The 24,542-nt window shown below is 40.8% G+C and overlaps 2 protein-coding genes across 2 annotated transcripts in view; both read left to right on the plus strand.

Moving 5' to 3' along the window:
* VEGFD (vascular endothelial growth factor D) overlaps positions 1-1,236 on the plus strand; it is a 29,630-nt gene extending 28,394 nt beyond the window's left edge. Inside the window, exon 7 of the mRNA XM_042037473.1 lies at positions 570-1,236. Within this exon, the coding sequence (XP_041893407.1) occupies positions 570-696 (127 nt within the window). The 3' untranslated portion in view covers positions 697-1,236. The remainder of the gene's footprint in view (positions 1-569) is intronic.
* Positions 1,237-12,658: 11,422 nt separating this feature from the next.
* PIGA (phosphatidylinositol glycan anchor biosynthesis class A) lies at positions 12,659-20,819 on the plus strand. Its single transcript, XM_042037486.1, has 6 exons — positions 12,659-12,804; positions 13,028-13,686; positions 14,244-14,376; positions 15,429-15,561; positions 16,768-16,974; positions 18,597-20,819. The coding sequence occupies exons 1-6, from the start codon at positions 12,764-12,766 to the stop codon at positions 18,858-18,860; spliced, it is 1,437 nt and encodes a 478-aa protein (XP_041893420.1). The 5' UTR covers positions 12,659-12,763; the 3' UTR covers positions 18,861-20,819.
* Positions 20,820-24,542: the final 3,723 nt, after the last annotated feature.

The raw sequence follows: 24,542 nt of genomic DNA on the forward strand, positions 1-24,542 counted from the left end.
AGTTGGCAAGTATAAAAATAGCTAAAACAACCAGTAGAGCTAAAAATGAGCATGAAAGAATTGGTTATTTATGTGTTTCAGACAGGTGGGAGGGGAGGAATGTAATCATTTGTTTACATGAATTTGGCTTCTAAAAATTACTGTAATCTGGACACAGGACCTTAGTGGCAGACTTCCATCTGTAGTATTTCTGGAGGAGAAAAGTTGAATCATGAAGTGAGATAAGCTACTTTGCAGAGTTTGAGGGCAGCACTATCCAGTGCTGACCCTTGGGACTCCACTGCTCTCAAGAAATGAAAGCATCACTTAAGTCATGACTCTGGACAAATGGACCACTGCAAGACATGTTGCTGTAGACAAAAATAGTCAGGCATTTTCAGGGAGTCAGGCAATAGTCAGGGAGACAGCAAATTCTTGTCTCCCTGTGTTGTAGGATGTCAACACTTTCCCAAACTGTGTGTAGGGAGTATTGCAGTGTTCAATGATGAAAAAGTTGAAGAATACGACAGTGAAGAATTATCATATTAAAATGCTTTTCTCTTTTGCCTTCTTTATCCTTTATCAAACAGTTGTGAAGACAGATGTCCATCCCAACCCAGAACATGCCCAACTGCCAAACCAGTGTGTTCCAGGCATTGTCGTTGTCCAAAGGAGAAGAGAGGTTCTCATGGGTCCCAAAGCAGAGAAACTCCTTGACTGAGCTTCCCCTATTCTTTGACAATCCACTGCTTCGCAAAGTAGCTGTCACTGACTTTCAAACAATAGTAAACATGAACATCTTCCACATTAATAGCAGAAGAATTAATCCAGTCTGCATTTATTTATTAGAGTAATCACTAACTGCAAGTGAATCCTCTGGGACATTGGTATTTGTTCTCTAAGAGGTAACAACAGCTGATGAATTTCTGACTGCATGGAAGAAAGATTGGAAAGTACCAGTTCCATGTTACATTATGGAAGATGAAGCTCTGTATCGGAAATAAAGTCCCAGTCTCCAGCCAATCGCTCAGAAATTGAGACTTGATAATCTTAGCCTCTGAATCCTTAGCTAATGCAGCTCCTGGGTAAAACTTTCTTCAGAAATTCAGTGTACAGGATTCGGCTTCTAATAGGTTCAGCACTGAGTTATTTGATCTACTGTCCGGCTTTGATCATCATTTTGTGTTTATTGTACAACTACTGTCAGATGTGCCATATTTAAGTGTATATAGGAAAATAAATACATCAGTTATTCGAGTGGATTTGATTTTTTTCTGTTATTTTAAAACTCTGCCCCACAAAAAGAAAATAAGCAAAACCCTAAAGCCATTTCAAGTACAGTTTTCTTACATTTGTTCCACAGGGACTGGCTTCTGCCCAAACCCAGGTCAAAACAAGGTCACTTGACCCAATAGTTTCAGTAAAAAAGAAGCATTTTTTCCCACATCTGCCTGACAGCATGTGTGATTTATTTATTTGTTCCTGGTGTAGTGCATTAATCTTCCTAGGGGGATAACAGCACACTAGTGCTAACTCTTCAGCACATTTTGGAAAAGCACTGTTCACTAAGAAGGTGGTTTTCCTTTTAGCCTACCACGCAATGAAAATATCTCCTTTGCACTGAAATTCCTCTCCCCAGTGTGAGGCCTGAGTAACAGTGCTTTAACCAGATCAGGAATAAGGGCAGTATTATTTTCTGAGCCACTGAAGTCTGGTGTGAGCTAGTCCAGAGAAAATATTATGAACAATAATCCTGAACTGGAAGTGATATTCTTGACATCTGTATGATTTTTTCCCAGTTGCTGAATTCTCCAATTCTACACTGCACTGTGAACAAAGGGAATAGAGTATATGAAATAAATGGTATAGAGATGGAACGTTTGACACAACACAGGGAACAGGAAATGGATTTCTGATGTGCAACTAAGATTTTTTTTTTTATTATTCATACAGAAAAAATAGATTGATTTAAAATAAAATTGGAGCCAAATCCGGTAAGATTGATTGAATGGCTGAACGAAGCACCAAACAATTTAACATGCCTTTAGTCTCAGTAAGGCATTTAGGATTTGATCCTGAGTGCTGTGAGTGCCTCCTAAGCTACCTGGGACCTAGGTCTGGGCAAACAAACCTGCAGGCTGTTTGTGCTACCTGTTCTGTGAACCGGCCTGGGATCCTCTGACTGAGCAGCATAGTCTGACATGTGAGCACACTGGGTGGAGCCCCTGCAGCAGGGTTTCCTCCTGGGCTGCACAGGGCTTGCCTGATGTGGGTGTTCCTCCAGAGTCAAGGACACGTGCCACCAGCATAAACTCTGCATGGACAGCAAGGGGAAGGTGATCCAAGTGTAACACCAGGTGAAGCAGCCTGGCAGCACAAGCACACCCTTATATGTCTCCTGCTCCTCCAAGAGGCTCTAAATTCAAACATATGTGTGTGGTGGGGTGGTCACTGAGCTGCACAGGGGTCCATAAAAGGAATGAACTGCCCCATCACTTCTGTCTCATCTGGGGGCACCCTGACCCAATGGCTGTATTGCCAATAAGCTACACCAGCAGCACACTCCTCAGAAAGCCAGGGAGCTACACAGGAAAACCTGACATTTAACTGGTAGCACCAGAGGTATATGGAATAAAAATACACCTTTATGCAAAACCACACAAAAGTATCTGTAAAGCTAAATTCTGTGGGAAAAAATCAAGTGTTTACATTTCCTAGCATAACCTGGAGTTTAGCAACTGGAATGCTGTATTAATTACATTTGTGTTGATCTGTCAGTGTTGATCTGTAGAGGCTTCCTTGGTTTTCTGTCCTGACCAGTGAATATATTAACTTCATTTTTCAAAAGTGAACTGCTATTACCTGAGAGACAATTAAGTCTGCTTCAACCCCAGAAGGTTCATAGATAAAGCAGTCACTGAGGGGCTGAAAACCATGTTCCAAATCTTCTCTCAGAGAGACAGAGAGGGATTTGAACATGAACCACCTAACCTCCAGGAGATTACAATGGCCATTAGGATACCTAGGGTGGAAAGGCACCATCACTGACCACCACTGTGAACCCTGCTCTGAGGTTTTCCACACTTCCCCATTCCACTGAAAAACGGACCTGTGCCTGGACGTGCAATGCAGGACTGAAGATCCCAGTGGGATGGAGTGAGATGAGATCGTGCTATAATCCATAGGCTTCTTTCAGTCTAAGCCTCTGGGTGAATTTAACCTTTAACCTCAAAATTTTGCTCTTAAATCTTGTGGATCACTTTGTTAGCCACTTAGGCAAATATTTTTTTGGTATCGTTGTGGTTTAACCCCACCTGGTAACTAAGTACCACACAACTCATGCACCCTACCACCACCCTAGTGGGGAGATTTGGAAAGAAAAGGTAAACCTCATGGGTTGAGGTAAGAACAGTTTGATAATTGAAACAAAATACAATATAACAGCTACCACAACAACTGTAATAATAATGCTACTACTAGTAGTAGTTGTAATGGAAAAGAAAGAGAGACAGAGGAATAAAACCCAAGAATCATAAATGATGTACAGCACAATTGCTCACCACTCACTGACCGACGCCCAGTCCATCCCAGTGGTGATCAGCACTCCCCTTCCCTAACTCCCCCAGTTTATATACTGGGCATGACATTCTATGGAATGGGATATCCCTTTGACCCATTGACTCAGCCATCCTGGCTATGCTTCTTCACAGCTTCTTGTGCCTCTGCTCTCTGTCAAAGCATGGGAAATCGAAAAGTCCTTGATTTAGAGTAAGCACTACTACTTAGCAATAGTCAAAACAGCAGTATTATTCTCATACTAATAACAAAGCACTGTACCAGCTACTAAGAAGAAAGTTAACTCTATCCCAGCTGAAACCAGGACAGAGACAAACATGCTCAAGCAACAGAGAATGTGTGATCATCAAAAACAAACCTGGAGGTCAATGTAAAATTCAGTGTTATTTTCACTGAATTTAACCCCCTACAGGTTCTTCTACCTGTGAGGGATTTCTACTTTGCAGGAGCAATGTGCCCAAAATCTTGTGGACTAAGAGCAGTTCTTAGGCTTACTGTGAAGATGGAAAAAGAAACTGCTTGTGGTGGCATTCACGAACAAGAGCGGCCTAAGAAGCCAACACACATGTTTTTATCTAGTTTATAACTTCAATTCTCCTTAGAGGTTCTCAGCCCTAATTTCCAGAAGACTTATGAACGTACTTCTTCATGCTTCAAGGATTGTCAGCTCTGGTGCAACCTACAGGCATCTTACAGTGTATTTCCTCTACAATAAATTCCTACCCCAGCAGAGCATCTGCTCCTAGGGGCTTGTGCCAATCTCTGTATCACAGGATGCTGCTCTTTTCCACCCTACTCTCCTAGTCATTAGAAAATTACCAAAGCAAGAGCATATATGCGTATTTGTAACAGTCACTGAACTACTACGTGGAAAAGCTCAAGAATTTAAGCACAGAGCTGTGAATGACAGTGCTGTGTGATGGTCTTCACTGCCACAGCCCCAAGAAGATTTGGTTGTCACTAACTCTGTGACATAGCCATATATCCTTTATATGGAAGACCAGACCTAAAAGGAGGGTCTAGCTGAAGATGCAAACACATGCAGATAATTAGATTTTGGTGGGGATTTATAAAAGATCAATGTTATTTTGTTGGCAAAATTCTGGATTTTTCATTTAAAAATATTCAACAAACTTTAAAATAGAAATGCTTTATGTTGTCTTTCATATTGATACATCAGATTTACTTTAAACTAGGATATTTAATATAAAAATTCAGAAGAATTAAATGAGATATATAAAATTCATAGCAGATCTGCTTTTTGACTGATGTCATTAGCTCTTAACCTATGACTAAAGGACCTTCTTAGAGAGAAGGTTATTGAGAGTGGAATGTTCTCTTTGAAGTTTGAAAGGCCTTTTATTACTGTGTTCAGCATGACTTGCTTTTTAGGCATATGGACATGATTTACCGATTTCATAGCCAGAATAATAATGCTAAAAATTCCTGTTGCGCTGTGTCTTAATTTTTATATAGTGAGGGTTGTCTTTAATGTGATATTTGTATTACATGCATAATAGGAATGAGAGTACTTTAATAATAATTGTTAATTCTAAATAAGCACACATGAAGTTTTTCAAACCATCAGTTTTTATGAGTACCTAGCTTCCACTTATATGTGCTTTTTTGGAGGAAGGGACAAGGAAGATTATGAATCACAATAATAGCTAATATGCACACTGCATTGAAAGAGTCAGGAAATATTTATCTACTTGCAAAAACCATGCTCGACTTCCAGAAGGACAGAGGTAAGTGTGATCTTACCAAATGCTGGTGACATGGAAGAAATTCAAGCACATCTTGAAAGTACTGCTCTCATTTACTTCAAAAGCCATCACAGGCCATATGCTGTGGCATTGCTTATAGCAAGAATTATTCATGGGAGGGTTGACAGAGCACATATAAATCCTGTCATACACATATACACTGCAAACATATAAATCTATATGTATCCTTTGGGCATCAACTCCAGCTGAGTCGTAAGGTCCCTTCCTGTATTCCAGTGAAAACAAATGTGAATCTGGTTGGGTTTATTTTTTGTTTTCTTGTACCACTGTAAGTCAGGATTTATGCTACTAAAATTATTTTGCTTTACAGTAGTGTAAAAAAAAGGAAAGGAAAATCTTGAGAACCCAAAACTGAATCTGAGGAAACTCCTTCAGCTGCCTGTTTCCTTTGTATTTTCTAAATAACTGGTAAATGCATTTCAACTTTAAAATATCAAAGAGGTTGTCATCTTCTAATTCTGGAGTTGTGGAGTGAATTGTTCTTTTTGGAACTACAAGGTGGATACCAGGCCAAGTAAATCTATGTTCTCATTTATTAAAGTCTACATTTAAAAAAACCAAACAAGCAGGGGTTACAAGTGATGTACTGCCATTCATTTCGTTTATCAAACTCCTACAACAGCAGTTACTTAAAAACCTCACTCACTAAAAACTTTTAACTCAGGGGTAAAAAATCTGTTTTAAATTAAGATAAAAGGAAAGTGCTCTGTTGGCCAATAAAACAAAATGAATACACAAAATGATGTGTCAGGGCTTGGTCTGCATTTTGACTTATATGCCATTAACACCCTTCTTTGTTTCCACTTTTATCATATTTTACAATACTATTTAATGTGAAACGTCCTTCCAGGCTGAGAGCACTGAGGTGAGGATCCATAATTTAGCGTGAACTGTTTCCTTTCTTAAACATCTAAAGGTACTTTTAATCAATGGAATTGATTAAATGGAATAATCAATGATTTAATTCGTCTGCATTAGTATGCTAATAATGCTATTTATTAGCATAAATATCTGCTATATATTTAAAACTACAACAGTAGTTATACAAAAAATGCCTAGTTATGGAGTGTGATTACAAGTTAAGTGACAAAAAAGATAATGTAACAAAGTAGGAAGCATTTCACTTCGTATTTTGCCCCACTTTTTTATGCTAAGTGGTATTTTTAATTGATGAAGACTATCCCTGATATATGGCTTAGGATCACAGGTCCAGCTCAAATGGTAATGCAAGATACCCAGACTAACCCATCAGTTTCTGCTAGGTGACCCACTGGCAAGGCATTTATCCAAAACTTTCCCTTGACCCCAGATCCCACTGTCTGTGCACACCCGTGTGCCTCCCTTGCTCTTTTTTCTTGAGAAAGTGTATCTTGATCCCTATTTATGGACTAGCTGTTCAGAATTGTGTTTAAACATTCAAATACAGTTGCATAGCAGTTATTTTGATTCAGTCCTCAGAATAAAATCACCAATACAAGTGATCAAACACAAGGAAAAACTTAACACATCCAAAAGAACTATGCAATGCTTCTTATCAATATTGTCTTTGCAATAAACATCAATATTTTTCTGTAGCTCAGTTATGAAGGTATATCATGAAAATCCCTTGAAAGTCATCTGGTCTCCCTGTTTCTCCATTTCCCTGTGCATCCCATTTTAGATCTACCCACAGATCATTCCTAGAAGTTTTCAGAACTAAGAATGCCTACACTTCTCCACCTGTCCTCTGGAGTACGATCACCTTTTACCTTGCCCTGTTCCACATCAATTAAGTTAACCTCAGAGCAGTATTTTCCAGCCTGCACAAAGCTTGAAATCTGTGGCTTCCATTTCACATCTCAAGAACAGTTTGCATGCCTCTCTGAGTCTTCTCAATTCTAACAATCAAATAAAAATTACTTCTTCCTCCATAGACCTTGTTTTTACCTCTAGATATTCAAGGCTACAGTGACAGTATCAATTTAAAGAAACCCTTGTCTCATTTAATGGGTTTTAAAGTATAACTAAAATTAATTATTCTTTCTTTACAGTTCAAATTTTGATGCAAACAATCAATGTATAGGAAACTTTACTGAAAAAAGCTTACTTTTTATTGGAAACTCAGTTTTCTTTAAATTCAAACTGTAGAATGCAGGCAGGTACTACTCTATATGGTATAATGACTACAAAGAACAGTACTAACAATGTCCTGGAGCATTTGTGTGGTAGGAGCATTAGTAGTAGGAAATAAAACATACCAGGTGCAGGTTCTTCAGCTTTGCACCGAGACATTTTGCATTGCCACCAGGACGAACACATTTTAAGTTTCCAATAGCACCATCTACTGTTGTCACTGCACCTTTTCTTCTCCTCCACCAATAAGTCCTCACACTTATTCAGCTTTCAGTTAAACCCATTTTGTTAGCATTTTAAAGCTGAAACCCACCTGACAGTTCTGCCACTCCAGCTTGTGCCGACTCATAGAATCATACAAGGTCAAACTCCACAACATAAATTTCCAGGAGTTTTTAAAAGAGTTTGTCAAGTACAGTCTTAAAGATACAAACAGAAGACCTCTAGGACAGGCCTTCTCTTCTAGCACAGCTGATACATGAGTGGTAAAGTACTTTGATGTGGTCTCAAAGCTGCAAAACAGAAACGTATCTGCAACTAAATAGACAGTAAGAGAAAACAGAACCAAGTTTAGTGTGGTCAGCATGCTGTGGCTTCATAACTGACACCAGATCTCTGTGTTACTGTAAATTATTTGATTTGTAAATCAGACACAGGCAAAATTCTATTTCTGTCAAATTAGTCAGATGGCTTGTTAGAGAGTTGATAGTGATTGTATGCTGGCTGCAGGACAGATGTCCCCCAGGTCTGCCAGTACAAAAGCAACCAGTTCTTCTGACAGACTTAAAATGTCAGGATAACCACAGACACCACTATGCACTGTGTGCCCAGGAATTTTTTCTGCCCCATTTGAGGAGTACTTAAGCTGGACCACTGCCTTGGCTGAGAAGGTAGAAGACAGGCACCATCCAGGCTTTGTTTGCCATGACTGCTCCTGCTAGGGACCAGAAAAGACCAGAGATCAAGTATTCAGGTACTGGAATGGATCCTGCATGGGAGTGGTGAATGATTCACTCACAGGTGGTGTAAAAGAGGATTATTCTCAGTAATGGCCAATTCACTGTGAGCAACTGCCCTGTCCTGTGTCCTGCTAAGAGATGTAACCTGTTCGTAAGCCCAGTGGACTGGAAGCTATTTCTGATATATACCCTTTGACTGCTCCCAAGCCCCCACGCTCTTCTTCACCTTCACTGACCTGATTTGGCAGGGAAGGGAATGCTCTGGGCTGTGGGATGGAAGAGCATTGTAGTATGCAGAGGATGACCAAGTGATTGAAACCTTGGGGCATGCATGAGAGGCACAGGTTACAAACACGTGAGAGCTAACACGCACAGCCTTCAGCCTTGCCAATCAACTTCTCCCTTCTGCTAGCAAATTCCTCTCCCACAGATGAATTCCAAACTGCTTGGAAGGGAGAAGTGTCTGTAAAATGGAAAACCAACTTGTTTTCTGGCATCTAAGAGAGAAATTTGGCTTCAAGAAAAGAAGCCCTTTCTCCAGTTTGTGTTTAATGGTAATTTCCTTCACAGACTGCACTGCGGTTTGTTAAGCCTTCAGCTTGAAACCTGTAGTTTAGAAGTACATTAACATGTAATTTCAGCCAGCTTCTGTGGGATTCCATGAATAGGAAAACCCAGGTGCTTGAATGAGAAAACCATGATTTTTCCTGGCTGCTTTATGGGAGGTATTGCAGCCAGGTAATGAGATTGCCTGTATGCAGTAGAAACCAGGCAAAACCAACCTTTCTAAGGTATTACAGAAATCTATTAGATCCTGTTGCTATTTCCTAGCATCAAAAACCAGCTGCTGAGGTAGACACTTGGACACTCACTCCCTCTATGCAAGAATCTTAGAAATGACAGGCTCTCCAGCCTTACCCTGTGAAAGTAAACTAAATGGAAGGACAATTTGTCCTCTTTCTTCAGAGGAATGATTCCAAATACTACTTTCCTCCTTGTTTTGGAGCCTATTTAATTCCAGCAGGATCAAAAAATGCAAACACTGCCATTTTTCAAACAGGGTGTGTGGCTGTCTCTGGCTCTCTCCTGCTTGGTTTCACTAATCAGTCTCAGTTTATGCAGCATCTATAGGCAATATTGTCCATTCAGCAGTACTATTTTTCACTGACGTTCTTCATTGGTGGCTTCCAACAGTTTCTGCTTTCCTGAATCATGAAAAGAAAATGTCCTTTACTGCAAGCCAGTTGTGCAGTCTCACACCACTGTTCCATGTCCCAAGATTTCTCTTCCAGGAGCACTAGGGCTCCCTTGTCACGGCATCAGGCTCTAGAACAGCACTGCTTCACAGCTCTGTTGTGAAGCACTCTGTGAACAACTGATGCTTGTTGCTGTCCATTACTATTGTTTTGTAATAATAAATGTGCATGCTTTAGGCTTATTAAATGTAAATAAATGAATTAATTTAATACACCAGCTTATAACACACAGCAAAGTCACTTCACCAAAGAGTGACAATCTTTGCTCCATACAGGCATGGAATAAAAGCACTGTCATCCACCAGGCTGGGGAATAGAGTGGCAAATTCAGCCTGAGAGGAGGCTGAGTGGGAGACGAAAGCGCAGAGTACTTAGCAGAAAGTTTTCCTATATTTTCAAGAGGTCTCCTTGAGGCACGATGGCATCTGCTACCTGAACAAAGACACAGGAGTCTCTTCAAGTGTCCTCCCTCTTCTCTCTCCATTAACTCAATTTATGAGATGCTTTAGAGAGCAGTCAAGGACCAGGCTTGGAAGTGGCAATTACTCTGCTGTCACAGGTTTTACATCTTTACTCTCTACTCTATTTATCCTACAGTCTCACTCTGACCTTGTATGTGCTTTAAGTGAGGGAGTGAATATATTGAGTGCAGGCAATTAGAAAGTAAGAAGATCTGATTCTTTCTTCAGCTGTTGGTTACTTCAATATCAGCTTCACCTCAGATCAGGGCAGGATAGACTCTGGATGCAACCAGGATCTGTGACAATTTTATGAACAAACAACAAAACACCACAGCCAGTGAAAAATGTGTGTTATCCCATCCATGTGAACCAGCTGTGGAGAGAAAATTTAGCAGCACCTTTTTCAACTTGGCAGTGGCAAAGATTCCTTTCCTTTCCATTGAGGTTTTTCCTAGGCTCCTCTGTAGACAAATTATTCAAGGTCCCTTGGACATGGCAACAGGAGAAGGCTGCTGATACAGGGGGATTGACTGGACCACTGACAGGTGTGACATTAAGCTCAACTAGACACATTTAATGAAGAACACAGATGTCACACCACCAAAGCCAACATGCTGGGCCAAAGGCATGAAGGCTTGGCTACCATCCCTGACCTCCTTCAGAAAGACATCCAGAGCCTATGACCAACTGCCGGGAAAGTAAAGAAATGGGCTGCTATGTCATACACCAGTTAGGATTTCTCTTTGAATTTTTTAAGCTTGCATACCAAGAATTACAACTTTAGACTCTAGAGAACACACATGAAGAACTAATCTAAAAAAATAATTTTCCAAATAGTTAAAATCATAGGCATTGTTTTCTTGACAGCTAAAATTGGAGTGACTTGACAGCTTGATTCTTCAGGACAGTGTGACAGCAAGGGAGGTCACCATCATCATTTACCAGAGCCCACATCATGGGGTGCTGCAGTGGGGAACCTCCAAGTGTGTTGCTCCTTCTCTTGGCACTACTTTGGTGGCTTTTTCCTAGATGCAATTAAAAGCCACAGCTTTACACTCAGATTACAGTTTCTTCTGAGAACTAGGATCCTTACAAACTCCTGCTTCTCAAACTCTTGTTTCACACCCTGCTGTTGCTGGTGAGACGTTTCCCCTCTTCTGGCCTCACACGCAGCTTCCCATCCTGAAATTCAGGTTCTTGCCATGCCAGAGAAGCACCTGATGATGAAATCAGATTTCCCAGTCCTGGTCCTGCCTTTCTGAACACATAAGAAAAAGTCAATCAATAAGCAATGCTTTTCTTACTCAACACAGTAGGGTCTTGCACATCTTTCAGTCCCCAGAATGAAGTGCCTGATTTTCTCCTTAGTCCTTCTTGGGATCAGTGCCTCCAAACCACATCTGTCCAAGCTTCAGTCTGACAGGAATCCAGCCAGCCCTCTAGCCTAGGTCAGCTTGTACTGTCACTCACAATAAAACACATTTGCATAGGCGTGATGACAGAATCAAATCTGACAAAATTCGTATCAGAAATCTTGGCAAGAAGAAGGACCTGCCAAACATAATTTTGGGAACATATAGGAAAGGCATGAACACCCTTTCTTGGCAGCCAGCAGCAGTCAGGATAGTGTTGGAGCTACAAAAAAGGCTGATGGTAATGCTCCTTGAGAAGACCAGGAATACATAGCCCAGTGATGCCAACCCAGCTCCTTTCCCAGTGTTCAAGCTCCTGGACCGTCTGTAAAAATCATGTTTTATTTATTTTCATTTAGAGACAGCAAGCTTTCAGCACTTGTAGCAGAAGAGTCTAGTGTTTCGGGAGCTCCAGCTGTCACTGAGCCAAACACACCAGAAGAGCTTCTCCACTGAGGGCAGAGCAAAGCCTTTGGAATTGTGAGGCAATCCCCTCCCCATACGGCATTCAGGGCACTTTTTTTGAATAGCTCCGGACTACGCTTTATTGACAACAACCGTCCGGGACGGGCTTCCCATCACAGCAAGGACATCGCTGCTGCATTAGCGCCGTCCCCTCGGTGCCTGGTGCCGGGATCGAGGCGGGATCCCGGGATGCGGAACTGGGGCTGGGCCGGGAGCGGGGCGGCATCCCGCTATGAGGGATGGGACTGGACCGGGAACGGCGCAGGATCATGGGATGAAGGATGGGGCGGGGCGAGATCCAGGGATGAGGGACGGGGCGGGGCCGGGATCCCGGGATGAGGGATGGGACGGAGCAGGATCACGGGATGAGGGATGGGGCGGGGCCGGGATCCCGGGATGAGGGATGGGACGGAGCAGGATCCCGGGATGAGGGATGGGGCGGGGCTGGGAGCAGGAGGGATCCCGGGATGAGGGATAGGGCGGGGCCGGGAGTGGGGCGGGATCCCGGGCTGAGGGATGGGGCGGGGCCGCGATCCCGGGATGAGGGATGGGGCCGGGATCCCGGGCCGACGCATCCCTCATCCCGGGATGGGGCGGGGCCGGGAGCGGGGCGGGGCTGGGGCGGGGCTCTCTCGCACCGCCCGTCCCGCGCGGCGATTGGCGCTCCTTTTCCCGCGTGACGCAGCGCCGGGCGGTGATTGGCTGCGTTGCCGCCCCGGGCGGGCGTGGCCGCGGCGGTGACCGGGAAATGGGGACATGGCGCCGGGCAGCGCGCAGGGAGCGCCGGCCGCCGGCAGGTACGTGCACGGTCCCCCCGCCCTCACCGCCACCCCCGGCCTCCCGGGGCCGCCGCCGCGGTGACCGGACTCTTCAAGGGGCCGCGGCGCCGCCCCTCCCTGCGTGCGGCCTGCGCGGGATGCCTGGCCGGGCCCTGCGGCGCCGCCGACACTGAGGGGGCCGGGGGTCGTCGTGGGCGGCCGCCGGCGAGTGATGGCGCCTTGTGGTTCCTTCCCCCGGCAGGAGCGGGCCCGGGATGGCGGGCGGAGGCCCGGCGGCGCACAGCGTGTGCATGGTGTCGGACTTCTTCTACCCCAACATGGGGGGCGTGGAGAGCCACGTGTACCAGCTGTCACAGTGCCTCATCGAGCGCGGCCACAAGGTCCTGGTGGTCACCCACGCCTACGGTCACCGCAAGGGCGTCCGCTACCTCACCAGCGGGCTGAAAGTCTACTACCTGCCCCTGAAGGTGATGTACAACCAGTCCACGGCCACGACGCTCTTCCACAGCCTGCCTTTGCTCAGGTACATCTTCGTGCGGGAGCGGGTGACCATCGTGCACGCCCATAGCTCCTTCTCCGCCATGGCCCACGACGCCCTGTTCCACGCCAAGACCATGGGGCTGCGGACGGTGTTCACTGACCACTCCCTCTTTGGGTTCGCGGATGTCAGCTCGGTGCTGACCAACAAGCTGCTGACCGTGTCCCTGTGCGACACCAACCACATCATCTGCGTCTCCTACACGAGTAAGGAGAACACGGTGTTGCGAGCAGCCTTGGACCCTCGGATAGTCTCTGTCATCCCCAACGCTGTCGATCCCACCGACTTCACTCCAGACCCGTCGAGGAGGGATGACAGTACAATAACAATTGTTGTTGTCAGCAGACTTGTTTACAGAAAAGGTAATGGGGGATCAAATGTAAGCTTGTTTTGGTTGTTTTGTTTCTTTAGAAAGGTCTTGGTCAGGTATCACTTAGGCTGTATCTGTGGTATGGATGGAATTTTCACTAGGAGTGGTGAGGTGGCTGTTCTGAGCTGTTGTGTATGTGCGCTCAAGAAGAAGAAATGTACATTTCTTTTCTCACATGTTGGGTTCAGAGGTGTGTTTCCTTTGTAATGCTGAAGATACTGAAAACTGCAGTTTGTAACATGGAAGGTTTGGCTTATGTTGGACATAAGATTTAGGGCCTAATCTATATATTCTGTTAGAAATGTTTTAATTGTTTTTTATTTAATCAAGTGATAGCAACTTAAGTGATTTTTTTTTTTTTTTTTACATATTTGTCTCCTGAGAGGTCACAAGTTGTCTTTTTTCATAATATTGTGTACAGGAGTTTAACTGTCTTCAGGAGACTTTTTTTCATTTCTTCTGCTCTTAAATAGAGTTGTAGCAGTGGGCTACATCATAAGTTCTGAAATGAAATACAATAATGCCTTACCCTAAATTTTCTACTCTTAGGTATTGATTTGCTTAGTGGTATAATTCCTGAGCTCTGTCAGAAATACCCAGAGTTACATTTCTTAGTTGGAGGAGAAGGACCAAAACGAATCATACTGGAAGAAGTCCGGGAAAGATACCAGCTACATGACAGGTTTGTTCTGTGGATGGCTATGACCCTTCAAGGTACTTCAGGGGTGGAAAACTGTCTGCCTCCCTCCTCCATAAACCCCAAAACCTGAGGCTGGAGGCCTAAAGGCAAAGCAGATAAACCGGACACTGAAGACTTTGAGTCTGTGATCCTGCAAGTTAATTCATACTTCTATGAATAGGCCCTGAATGAGCCTTCACTCAAATCAGACAAAATCTGACTTAGATATAAATCATACTCCTCTCTGCAACCTTGATGCTTGGGTCATGTATAGCATCAGGTGTTAGCAGCTTGTTGGTGCCATTGCATGTGACGATGACTGCTAGTAATTTATTATTTCATCATGAAACTCTTGAGAGTAGTGCTTATCTCATATGTGTCCTTGTGGTACTACAAACATGTTCCTGGTGCTACCATGTTATCAGGATGTTGCCATCATACATATGCATTTATATATTTCTCTGGGGTTTTCTTGATCAAGAACAGTTTCATGTTCTTAATTTTTCGTTTTCTTTTCTAGGTTTTTTGTTGCCTGTTTTGTACTTTAGTCAGTGATTGCCCCAATTTTATCATTTAAGTATCATTCTCATTTTACCCTTTATTGTTTTTCAGTATCTCTTCAAAAGGATAGGTCCTGATCACTGTATCTTAAAATCTTTTTCTCTTGTCAGACTCAGATTGATCAGACCTCACATTGAAAATTCGGCTAATGCATTTGATAAATCTTAATTATTAACTGAATGAAGCCATTTTTTCTTGCAGAACTAGAAGGCTCAGTAGCAATGTTCTGGAGACAATTGTCATTAAAACAGCAACTTCTCCCACCAACTTTATTTTCAGAAGTTTCTTTCAGTGTGACAATTAAAAAGCAGAATCTTCTATTTCTCCATTGTTAGAAAAATTCAGAGAAAACTAAACCAAGGGGCCTGTGTTTTTTCTCTCACTATATAAGTGTGAACCATTGGTACCTTTTTCAGAATGTTTGTAACACTATACAGCATTATTATGGTCCAAATATAATGTTTATCTCTGGTTTTTTTTCCTCTTGTATGCAGGGTGCGTCTTCTTGGAGGCTTGGAGCACCAGGATGTTAGAAATGTCCTGGTCCAGGGGCACATTTTTCTCAACACTTCCCTCACTGAGGCCTTTTGTATGGCTATTGTGGAAGCAGCAAGCTGTGGTTTACAGGTGAAAAAAAAAATCTCAGTATCTAGAGAGCATGTATCCATTTTAAGCAAATTTCACAAAGAAATTATATGTGCTTGAAACATTTGGTTTCCTCTGAGGCTCTGTCTTTACAGAGGTAAGCAAATATTATCCCCATTTACAGATCACCTGAAAGCTGAGACAGAAGGGTTAGCTGAAACTGCTTAAGCTCCAAGAAGAATTTTGTGCAGAATTGGGAATAACATGTAGATCTGCTCTCAGTTCTCTGAACTAGCCAGACTGTCTCTCCAAAATACTATTTTGTATGTACTCCTTTACAGAGTTTTGGGGTAGTTGATGTTCGTGAAGGTTTACTTTGACCGTACTTTGAAAGGAGCTGCAGAAAAATTGTCTTACTGTGTAGGGATTCAAGATAAGAGTTGGAGAGAGAGAAAACAGTAAAAGCCCTTTCTGACTAATTTACAGCCCAGACTGACAGCTCAAAAAGAAGTTGAATCAATAGCCATAAAGAACTTAAGAGTTTCACATTCAAATATAAAGAAAACTGATTAAAAAGACAGACTGATAAGTACCTCATATACAGTAAGTATAGAAAATGTGAGTGACTTCAGTACCCTTTGACAGCAGTTGCTACCTAGTTGTAGTTATTCCCTTATCACCTCTTTTCTTCTCTAGAGGTGAGGAAGTTCTGCAGTTTCTTATTCCCCAGTGTTTAGAGATGACTGCACAATGTGACTCTAAGTAATTTCTGATTTCCCTTTAAAAATTATAGTTCAGATTAAAATTACTGAACTGATAAATACATTTTTGCCAGTGTTCAGTAGCCTAGAAAACTGAAATTTTAAGTATGTGGTAAAATTATCCTCTCCAAATAGAGGTAACAGTTTTTTTATGATAACTGTGGAGGAAAAGTCCAAAATCTGGTTACACAGGTTTAGTTACTGTGGCAAACACCTTCAGGAAAGGTGTCTCATAACCAATCATTAGAGCAAGTCTTCTGTTTTGTCGTGGGACCAAAGAATCATTCTGGACAGTGTTGAAGGTAATCTGCTGTGCTCTGTCTTCTCTGGGGCTTACATCTTTAGTTCCACATACAGGTCAAGTTCCCAAACCATGATGTTTTCCTATTCTTTTAAAGTACTGAATCTAAACAATGTAATAGCATTCTCATCACACAATTTCATTTGTTATGTTGCATATGTGCTGTTTCTTTTGTTTGTTTCAAAGGTGGTGAGTACAAGAGTAGGTGGGATTCCGGAGGTACTTCCAGAAAATCTCATCATTTTGTGTGAGCCCTCTGTGAAATCTTTGTGTGATGGACTAGAAAAAGCTATTGCCCAGCTCAGATCAGGAACTCTTCCACCTCCAGAAACTGTTCATAATGAAGTAAAGACATTTTATACATGGAGGAATGTAGCAGAGAGAACTGAGAAAGTATGTATAATCACTTCTTTAAAATTCTCTGAAAGTACATTTCTGAGACAATTCTTGCTTTGAAGTACTACTGTGCACATTCACTGTATAACATTCCAGTGTTATTTTTCAGCATGTTTTCTGTCAAGCATACATGGTTTTAAAAGGTTCAGAAAATGCTTTTTGTTTTCCCCAAATAAATCTCTAGATACGTGCATTTTTTCTATTTTTATTTTCCAGTGTGCCATGACTGCAGGTAAATATGGTCTAGAACAGCCTAGATGTTTGATTAGATTTCTACTCATGTATTTATTCAAGTCTTCACACAAAGTAACTTTTCTGGTGTAACTGGGAAATGTGCTGCATAAGGTGTACGAAGAGGTAAAGACAGTTCATGACAAAGCTACGCCACCTGCTAACAAGTGGTTTAAAATTGTGAGAGGTAGTTTAATGCTGGAAGGCTGAGCACAGCTGAGTTTACATAAGCTGTGGTTGTAGTGAAAATTAATTTTCATAGTTTTTAAATAGTTTTTCAGAATTAGAACTGCACTTCAGTGTAAAAACTGCCTGTAGTGAAGAATGCTGGCTGCAGTGATGTTACAAACACCTGTAGAGATGTGTCACTTCTGCCTTCACCTCCGGGGTTTTAGGAAGGAGAGAATAGCCGAACCCCATGCCTCTTACTTAGATTGTAGTGCACTCAGCTATACATCTCTTGTAAGCCTCCTTGAGGTGCCATGTACAACCAGTTTATTTTATTATTTTCAAGTGCCATCAGTACCGTTCATTTTATGATTTTGTAACTGCAAGCAACATTTGAATTGCAAAGTTTTTGCAGATGTTAGCATAGATTTGAGTTTGCTTTTTATAGCCCTTTCTTAAAAAAAACAGCAGTACTCCATGAAGGAAAATGTTCATAGAATTGGTAGAAGTATGCATACATCTTATATTGTAGGACAGAAGGCAGTTGTTTGTTAGCATATTGTTAAGTTACGTTTAGGATGAAGTTTGTAACATTCTTAAGGAAAAAACTGTGTCCTTCAAGCCTTTTTGGAGTGGTTTGTAGTGGGTTTGTAGTTGGCTGTGGTTGACATATATAAGTCACTAGTAGCATGCATTTACTTTGTGCAGTAGTTGAGCTAGTGTTTCTTTAAACAAAAATCAGGAGCCTATTATGATTTGTTTCATTGTTCAAATACAGAGATTTGCAGTATTGCCAAACTCACCTATGAGTTCATCCAGCTTTGTGTTGAAAATTTAGTAATTGCATGTTCAGGCTCTTCCTATGACTGATGTGAATATGAGATTAGAACCCATTCAATTACTTAAAACCCCCAACTCTTTCTATATAATATTACATGAGAGACAAATTATGCAGCCTTCCTAGTTAATGAAATACTTCTGAAGTGTGTAAAAAAAGAGAATGTTTCATATTTCTCCTTAAATAAATGAATGAAATATCTAGAACAGGACTCATAAATCAGCACTTATAATCTGCAAAGATTTTTGGGGGTAATATTTGTCCCATCTGGTAGCTAAGAATAGTTAATTTATTTTGTGCAGTGACAGCAAAGTACTGCCTGATTTTCGAGGTAGAAGCAACGTGTTTTTATGATCTTACTTTTTGTCTTCTCTTTGTTTAGGTGTATGACAGAGTTGCAGATGAAGTGGTTTTACCAATGAATGAGCGACTTGACAGACTGATGACTCACTGTGGCCCAGTGACTGGGTGTATTTTTGCTTTTTTAGCTGTTCTGAACTTCATTCTCTTGGCATTTTTGAGGTGGATGACTCCAGATTCCATTATTGATGTTGCAATAGATGCTACAGGACCTAAGGGTGCATGGACTAAACAGTATTTTTTTGGGAAAAAAAGAAGAGTTAAAGAAGAACTCCCAAACTCCTAAATTACTCAAGTGGAGAGGGAAGAATGCATCAGTCACTAAAGGTTTTAATGCTTGCTGACAGAGACAATTACTCTTAAAATTCCTTAATTTCTTTCTGAAGTTCTTGGAAAGAAACTTAGTTCAATGTGCTACCTCAATTTAGGATGATGTTTTAAGTTCAGTTTTGGATTCATGCAAATTTATAGGCATCTCTTTTGCACTTAAATCTGGGAGGAGAACATGGGTTTTTGTATGTGTCAGAAGCCTTGGAAACAGGAATACAAGATTTTTCTTGAAAACTTGAACATTGCAGAAAGGGACTTATGGTGTTTGGGAAAGCAAAACACAAAAATGATTAGCTTACTGTAGTTCCTGCTAATCCCCGATATTTACTGTGATTTTTATTTTAAGACTTCTTTCAAAAGAATTAAAAACCCAACAGAATATACTTTTTTTCTCCTAAGATGAAAATGGCACTTGAAATAAGTCATTTAGTCCATTACCATGTCAATTTCAGAGACTTAGTTCTAGCAATTGTGTCCCAGCGACAGTGTTTTGCTTCCATAGCATTATTATTTTGAAGTTCTTCCCTAGTTAGAGTGGCTCATCCTGTTGCTAAATCAAAATTCCATAATAGTTTTCTGATGTTTTCAGAGGTGCTAAATTTGTCCTGTTCACTTAGGTGTGTGAAAGTGATGTAAAGCTTGTAGTGGTTTTTGTTTTTCATTACATAGGTGAAGAAGTAGTAGTATTTAGAGATAATTCAGCCTTCAGAAACATCTCAGGCCTGAAAACTTCCAGCAGACTGTGCCAAAGTGTGAAATAACACGTGTGTGTGAGAGAGCAAAATCTGTGAAGGGCTTAACAAGCACACTTGTGCTTACTTGCTCTCTCCCACCTCCCACCCACCCATGCCTTTTTCCCCGCTTCTCTTTCTCCTTCCCCTTACTTATGACCAAAGTGGCATTTCAGTCCATCTCTGGGAGGGACAGTGTTCAGGGTGAACGATTTCACCTCATCCACATCAGAGACACTGTCTGGCAGGTTCTGCAAGTGAGATCTTGGGAAGGTTTCCCTTAAGTGGAAATAACCAATGGCTGTGCTTTTCATGGAGAGACAGAGAGAAGGGGCATCTGTGAGGAGTCCTGAGCGATGTGTACATGGGGCAAGGGGCAGCAGAGCATTGTGCCAGTGTGTGTGAGAGGAGGCATTTCTTCCATTTGTGTCAACCACCTCTAATATTGCCCCTTGTCTGATGCACTGGGTTAATTTTTCAAGCATCACTAATGATGATAAGCTTACTATTTTATGACTGAAGTATTGTGTGCTGTCGGACGCTGTATTAGTATTAAAACTGTGCAATATGAAAATACGGTTTCCAAACCTTTGAAAGGTAGTATTTAACACACTACTTCTGCCAAATTCACCTTGTTTGGGTAGAGATGTAATTACACAAGCATTTTATAATTTCATTGAACATATTTTCATGAAAGACAGAAAGATAATGTAAATAATTGCCACATATAAAGTCTATTTTCTTTTACTAGAATTTTTAGCCTTTGATATGTAACATAGAGCATGTAATATTACAATGTGAGTTTTTCAAACTCTGCATTAAAAGTGGAGGTCATCTAAAACAGTGCCACAAGTGTTAAGGATAAGTGGGTGGAATTAAGCTAATACTTTACTTTTCTAAGTTATTATTTTTTTTTAATTCAAGCATTCAAATTTCTAACAACTTTTTGAAGATAATGATTGACACTCCAGGGAAATGTTATATATATACATGTATATATATGTGTATTTTTAATAGTATGTTGTTTGTTGTCTTTTATTTCTGTTAGGTTTCCTGCAACATCTGCAAACACAAATGAAAAGGATTTGTGTTTATCTATTCAAAATACTTTTTTCTTTTTTGGAACATTGTGTACTTATGAATAACTTAATAAAACCTTGTTATAGTCTTGTTTACAAGATCAATGTAAAGTTTATATAGAGGTTTATTTACCTTTCCACAAAGAATGGATACATTTCATTAATATGTGGGAACATACAATTAGAAAATACAGAAATACACAGCATAGTGCTGCTCTCCGTCACTGCTTATTGGAGTTCTTGTGAGAAAGGTGATTACTAAAAAACATTCTGTACAAGCTGCCATGCAAACTTAACCCATAGCTGGTTTCTCAAATAACACCACTTGTATTATGCAGAACTCTGTGGGAGTGATTTCCTCACTGGCCTTGTGCAGTGGAGTAAAGGGTGATGTCACAGAAACATTTACAGTTTTACAAAACATCAGTGGGTAACATGAAAAAGGTTAAATAAAATGATCAGAATACTAAAAACAAATTGCTGAGATAATGAGTGTGGTTAGAAGTTAATAAAAATAACTAGTTAAAAAATTAAAATGTTTCAGTTGTGCTTGTAGGTAACATTTGATCATTGTGAAATAGCAGGGAAATGTTAGCAAAGAGAGTGATGCTAATTAAGCACTGTCTTGCACAGAGCAGAGCCTCTGGTGTGAAGGAGGAGGAGGAAGACACGTATAGAAGGTCCCCCACAAAACTGCAATGAAATTCCATCCCCAGGCACAAGGAGAAATGTTGTTTCCAATGCATTATGTGCAGACACTGTGAATTAAGGTGTTGATAATTGAAAATTGTACGTTAAACCATACACTACACCAAGCATCAATTAAAGTATGGATGTATGATTAGTCTTTCAGACTGTGTTTTAGTGGGTAGGGATGGATATGTAAGAAGGTAAATACACTGTAATTTACTTTTTTTGTGGTCAAGTTTTTCTGCATCTCTTTATATTTTTCCCTTTTTGATATTTATTTCTCTTCACTAGTCCATTTTTTTTTATCTATGCTTAGGCTTTTAAAAATTAATTGTAAAAGTCTTTCTGGTGCTTTCTGCATCAGTAGAATACAGACTTTATATAAATAGATAAAAGAATAATCTCAAAATGGTTTAATATTTTGGGTGTTTTTAATTAAAAATATTTCAATATTTTTAGTGTTTAATTGCTATCATTAAACTACTCTCATGGTATATGCTGTGCATCATGATACTCGGTCGTGTGTTGACTTCCACAGTTTTCCCTAATGACTTGAGCACTGGCATAGATAAAAGGTGGATACTTTTTAAGGGAATAAAGCTAAGGGCAGGATGTGGTTATGCATCTGAGTGCATTATTTTACCAAAATTATACCTTTTCTTGTAAACCTAGGAGGTTTACAAGGTAGATTAGGTTGCTTCCAGATCCTGACATGCTTCAACACTGTCATAACTGGAGATGCTACTTGTGCAGGATTCATCAGACTTCAACTGTCCATGCTGGTTGTTCAAGCTGGTTGTTTTAGCAGGAGAGACTGGTGCATTCCCTGGGAACACTGGCTGCAGATGGGGAAAATAAAGTGCTTGCTGCAATTTGCTGTCTTCCTGCCCAGGCAGTAGCAGGAGTGCTGATAACCAGACCCTACCCGGTGTGATGGGTGGCAGATAGGTGAGATGAATTCCACATTGGCTTGAGAGCAACCTGTGAGTCACTCTCTACATTGCTTTTTGAAAGCAGGAGTGTTGTAAGTGTGCTGACCTAAGGATGCAAATGAGACAAGGCTTGTATGGGAAGTAGTGTCATTTATTAGATCACACTGTAGAAAAGAAGTAGCTGAGCTCTGTATGGACATCTTTGTTCTTACCTCTTCTGTTTGAGTGTTTCTGACTCTTTGATTGAATACATTTGATATTCTACTCCCAACTATATGCACTGGAAATATACTGCTATCATTCAGAGTGTGTGTAGTGTAAGAGTAGACCAATACCTCTGAATTTCTTTGAGATGAGAATCCCTCTAATTTTTATTTCCTTGCCAAATTCTTCAGGTCACATCTGGCATTTCTCCCTAAAAGTTGGATAAAGTTAAGGTGAACCTTATTGAAAATGAGTTGTTTGCTAAACTGGGTTGCCTTTTTTTTTCTGCTTATTCCTTGCATGTTTGTAAACTAAGCATATATAAACATTACCTTTCCAGTTCTTTGGAGGATCCAGCTGAACTACTTCTATTAATTCACCATCTCATGACAATTTTTTTGACGGATTAATATATTTTTTGGATGTTTTGATTTAACAATTTAGTAACTATCCTAGAGGTAAGGAAGAGTGGTTCATAGAGTAGTTTGGGCACCTTGCAGAAGTTCTCTATGAGATGTTTTTTTTTCTGCGGGGGGTTGACTTGTTCGCTCAAGTCTATCAATGGAGTTGCATAATCCACCTCATTCAGCTCACAGCAATGGTGCTCAAAAGAGGGAGGGAAGAACAATGAGAATCCTGTTTCTGCTCTGTCATTGCTCTTCTGTTGTGTTCTGTCTGTTCTCACGCCTACACTATGTTGCTCATCTCTCCACTTTCAAAAATACCGGAGATTTCCAAGTGATCACACCCAATCTTGCTGTGGTTTACCCGACTATCACCTTCACCAGCGTTCATACTTTCCACCATGCTGTTCAGCTGTTTTCCCACTGATGATTTTCTTTTACATCCAGTGCAGTAATTTTCCTAGTGCTCTTGTACACTAAGAGCAGATTAAGAGATTAATCAAGTTTTTCTCAAATGACTCACTCCATAATTTAACTGAAAATCTTTATTTGTTCTGTTCTGAAGCCAGGAGGGTGATTTTGCTGCTATACAAATAGAGTTTGTCCTTCTGGAAGAGTCACGTTCCTGTGACTGCTTCCAAGCAGTCAAACTTTGTCATGGTTTTTTAGAGCACTTGGAGAGCTCTTTGGTATTATTCCATTAGGGATAAGACAATTTCAGTGGAAACCTGATCTCCAGTCTCTTGTATTGTACTGAGTTTTGTGGACATGTACAATTCTACATACCATCTAGCAGGTTGATTATGAAAGAAATCAGTGAATCTCCTTTGCAACTAAAAGCCAGCTTTCTGTTTTTTTCTCTTAAAAGGTGCTCTCCCTTCTTGCTTATGTCCTGTTGAGAGCCAGTTTTGTAAACCCTACATGAGAAAGATTTTTCCATCATTTAGTCTGATTTTACTTTGTAATGGTCTTAATAATTTTTTATGTGTTCTTTTTCTCTGCGTCCTACATTTTATTCTTTACAGCTTTTACTATTCCTCTGGCTTTGGGGGAAATGTTTTCATTATCTCAGATTTTTCTGGGCTGACTGATCATCCCTTTTTTTGGTCCACCTTTGCTTGCTAATTTCTCCTCTTTGTTTCCCAGCTGAGTAGAATTAAATGTTTTTCTGTGATTCCTTAACTGAACTTCACTTGTAACGCAATCCGTATCTTCAGCTGCCTTGTCCTGTATTAAAGTGACTAAAAAGGGGAAATTTTCCTCTTTTGGATTCATGAGTACTATAGTTTCTACAGGTATAATATCACTGTGTAAGGAAAGGTAGATGTAAGACTTTTGTAAGGAGTTAAGTTATTGGTAAGAACGTAATAACTTGGTTTAATTCAGGATTTTAGAAAAATTGGTTCACTTGAGAAAATTGCTTGGGGTGTTTTATCTCAGCCTCTGCACATATTTTATGTAGCATTTTAGTGCTCCTGGGAGGGATGAGCACTGAAGACAGCAAGGTACTAAGCCAGCTGTATTTCTATAAACCAAAAGAAATTACATCTAAAATGCCCAGAGAAATAATTTGCTGTGTAATTTCCTTGTGCATACCC

Source organism: Corvus kubaryi, unplaced genomic scaffold (genome assembly GCF_017639235.1).
Source record: "Corvus kubaryi isolate FWS band 111438036 unplaced genomic scaffold, C.kubaryi_AGA036_p1.0 133, whole genome shotgun sequence".
Lineage (NCBI taxonomy): Eukaryota > Metazoa > Chordata > Aves > Passeriformes > Corvidae > Corvus > Corvus kubaryi.

Excerpts from the sequence above, each read along its gene's own strand:
- PIGA (XM_042037486.1), top strand. The coding sequence starts at position 12,764 with ATGGCGCCGGGCAGCGCGCAGGGAGCGCCGGCCGCCGGCAG. Across the intron at positions 12,805-13,027 it reads GGAGCGCCGGCCGCCGGCAG|GAGCGGGCCCGGGATGGCGG; the intron begins GTACGTGCACGG and ends TTCCCCCGGCAG. Across the intron at positions 16,975-18,596 it reads TAGCAGAGAGAACTGAGAAA|GTGTATGACAGAGTTGCAGA; the intron begins GTATGTATAATC and ends CTCTTTGTTTAG.